A 2,289-nucleotide genomic window follows, 5' to 3' on the forward strand; every position below is an offset into this window, starting at 1 on the left:
GAGGGTGTCTTGTGTTTAAAGATTTCTCTCTTGCGTGGTCCTCGGTTACCGTTCCTGACAGCGCGTGTCGCTCCCTTGGTTGCCTTTCCTTGCATTTTGCTTTTTGCCTTTATTCCTTCTGCGGTCGGGGACCATGTTGGTGACTCTCCGTCAGATGTTCCCATATTTGCATGTCTTGCTTTGGCCTCTCTGTCTCTAGGTTCTGTATTGCTAGTTGCTTTCTGACATTTTTTCTCATTGTTTGTACTACCGTAGCCAAGAACCTCTTTGCCTTTTCCCTCATTTGTATCATTGAGATCCTAGTAGCAGTTACCTCTTAGGGTTGTTACGACGACATGAGATGGGCGAGCCGGCCATCTGCCGCACAAGAGTTCCCTTCTCACTGCCATCCTCTGCTTGGGGTGGTCCCCAGAATCTGCAGGGCCCCCTTGGTCGTCTTGCTGTCTGCACACCCTCCTCTCTCACCTCTTGGCACTTCCCTCAAAAAAGAGAGAAGTGGAGAGCAGTAAATAAACACCAGTGTTTTCTCCAGTTCCCAGGGCTCCTCCGGAACTGGATTCCCCCCAAACTCCTCTGTCACTTTCCGTGTCCCGCGGGCCCCTGGGGTCCTTCACTCCCCTCACTCTGCTCAGCCTGTGCGCTTGGCCTTGGCGCTGTAGGGGCTGTTATAAGAGCTGCTGTCCGATCCCCATATTCAATCTCACACCCCCAATTTGTGTACACACACCAGAGCCATCTTCTTAAAATCAGACCCCGTCACTCCTCTCCTTAAAATCTACCAGTGGTCTAATAAAATCTTGAATTCTTAGCATAACATAAGAATTCTTCATGTGCTTCTATTTCCAGACCGGATTTTTGCCACTCCCAGTCCTTCATACTGAGTAGCTCTGGCCCAGGCCCGGGGGCCTCTTCTCTCCACGCAGAGCAGTGTTCCTCACACTGTGTGTTGTAGCCAGTTAATGGGTTATAAAATCAGTGATAGGTTGGGTCTAGCATATCATACCAAAAAAAGTGCAAGTATTGATTCATAGAACTTTTGTTTTTCACATACATTTGTGCCCTCCATTGCACCGTGACGCGTGAGTCTTAGTATGCCTCAAGGAAAAAAGGCATGAAAAGTCATGTGAACTTTAGATTGTGTAGCCAGCAATTTTTTTGCTACTTTTTGTTTCTGAAAAATTCCTCAGCAGCTAAAGAGAGGAGTGACTCACAGACTTGTGTAAAGCCAGGGTTGGAGTCTGGACTTCCTGGTTTCTGAATCATGGCATGTTACTGCTGCTTCTGGGTCCAAAATGGTATTAACTGTAAGAAAACAAATGCTCTTTATCTCAGTTACTTGGGTGTCTTTGGTTAGTGTGAAGTGACTGGTGTGTACTATGAGTGTAAATGTGGATTTTTTTGTATTTTCCCCCATTTCTCCCAGGAAGGAAAGGAGGTGAGCTGGCCTCAGCTGTCCACGCCTACACAAAAACAGGAGACCCGTACATGCGGTCTCTGGTGCAGCACATCCTCAGCCTCGTGTCTCATCCTGTTTTGAGCTTCCTGTACCGCTGGATATATGATGGGGAGCTTGAGGACACTTACCACGAAGTAAGGATCGGTGTTCGGTTCTGAGACTTGGATTTAAAAAGCATGGGCATGCAGTTATGCTGTTTCATTTTTCCCCTCGTGATTACCATATTATCCTAACAGGAACGCGACTGTACTTCATTTGAATACGATATACGTTTTACACAGTGCCTTGACAGCTGGTTAGCTCACTGAACAGCATGAGTTCTTTGGTTAGTGGAGAATTGTCCAAGTTTATTCCTCAGCAAGGTGGAATCACTCTTCCAAGTTTATTAGCACGTGGATGGCAAAGCAGGACAAGGCCTCCTGAGTCTTGGGGGAGTCTTCATCGCAGATTCTGCTGCTTTGCCATGATTACTTTGCAAACTCACTTTGGTGCTAACAGCTTAATAAAACAAGTTAGTTGTATATATAGCTATTGAAATATGGTCCGTTCTGTAACACAGCATGTGCTGCTTAAAAATCACTTGTGTAGTAAATCACATGATAGAAATGATAGGGCTTTTGATGGGAGGTAGGGTGAGGGGCACCACACTCAAAAGGTTTGTCAGTAACATTAAAACAACAGAAAGACAGGAATCTAACGAAAGTTGTACAATTTAACATGTTAAAGCGTTAAGAAATACATAAGCACTGCCATAAATATCACATTGGCCTTGGAAAAGCCCTGGCGTTTGCTTGTGGAAGTGGGCTGTTGGGGCTGCAGCCTGTGTGTGACGG

General features: G+C 46.0%; 1 protein-coding gene across 1 annotated transcript in view; it reads left to right on the forward strand.

Annotated features, from left to right (window-relative positions):
* Positions 1-2,289, forward strand: part of TUBGCP3 (tubulin, gamma complex associated protein 3) — a 101,789-nt gene that overhangs the window by 39,674 nt on the left and 59,826 nt on the right. Inside the window, exon 11 of the mRNA XM_011979451.1 lies at positions 1,420-1,590. Coding sequence (XP_011834841.1) covers positions 1,420-1,590 — 171 coding nt within the window. The remainder of the gene's footprint in view (positions 1-1,419; positions 1,591-2,289) is intronic.

The sequence above is a fragment of the Mandrillus leucophaeus genome, unplaced genomic scaffold (assembly GCF_000951045.1).
Source record: "Mandrillus leucophaeus isolate KB7577 unplaced genomic scaffold, Mleu.le_1.0 Scaffold201, whole genome shotgun sequence".
Lineage (NCBI taxonomy): Eukaryota > Metazoa > Chordata > Mammalia > Primates > Cercopithecidae > Mandrillus > Mandrillus leucophaeus.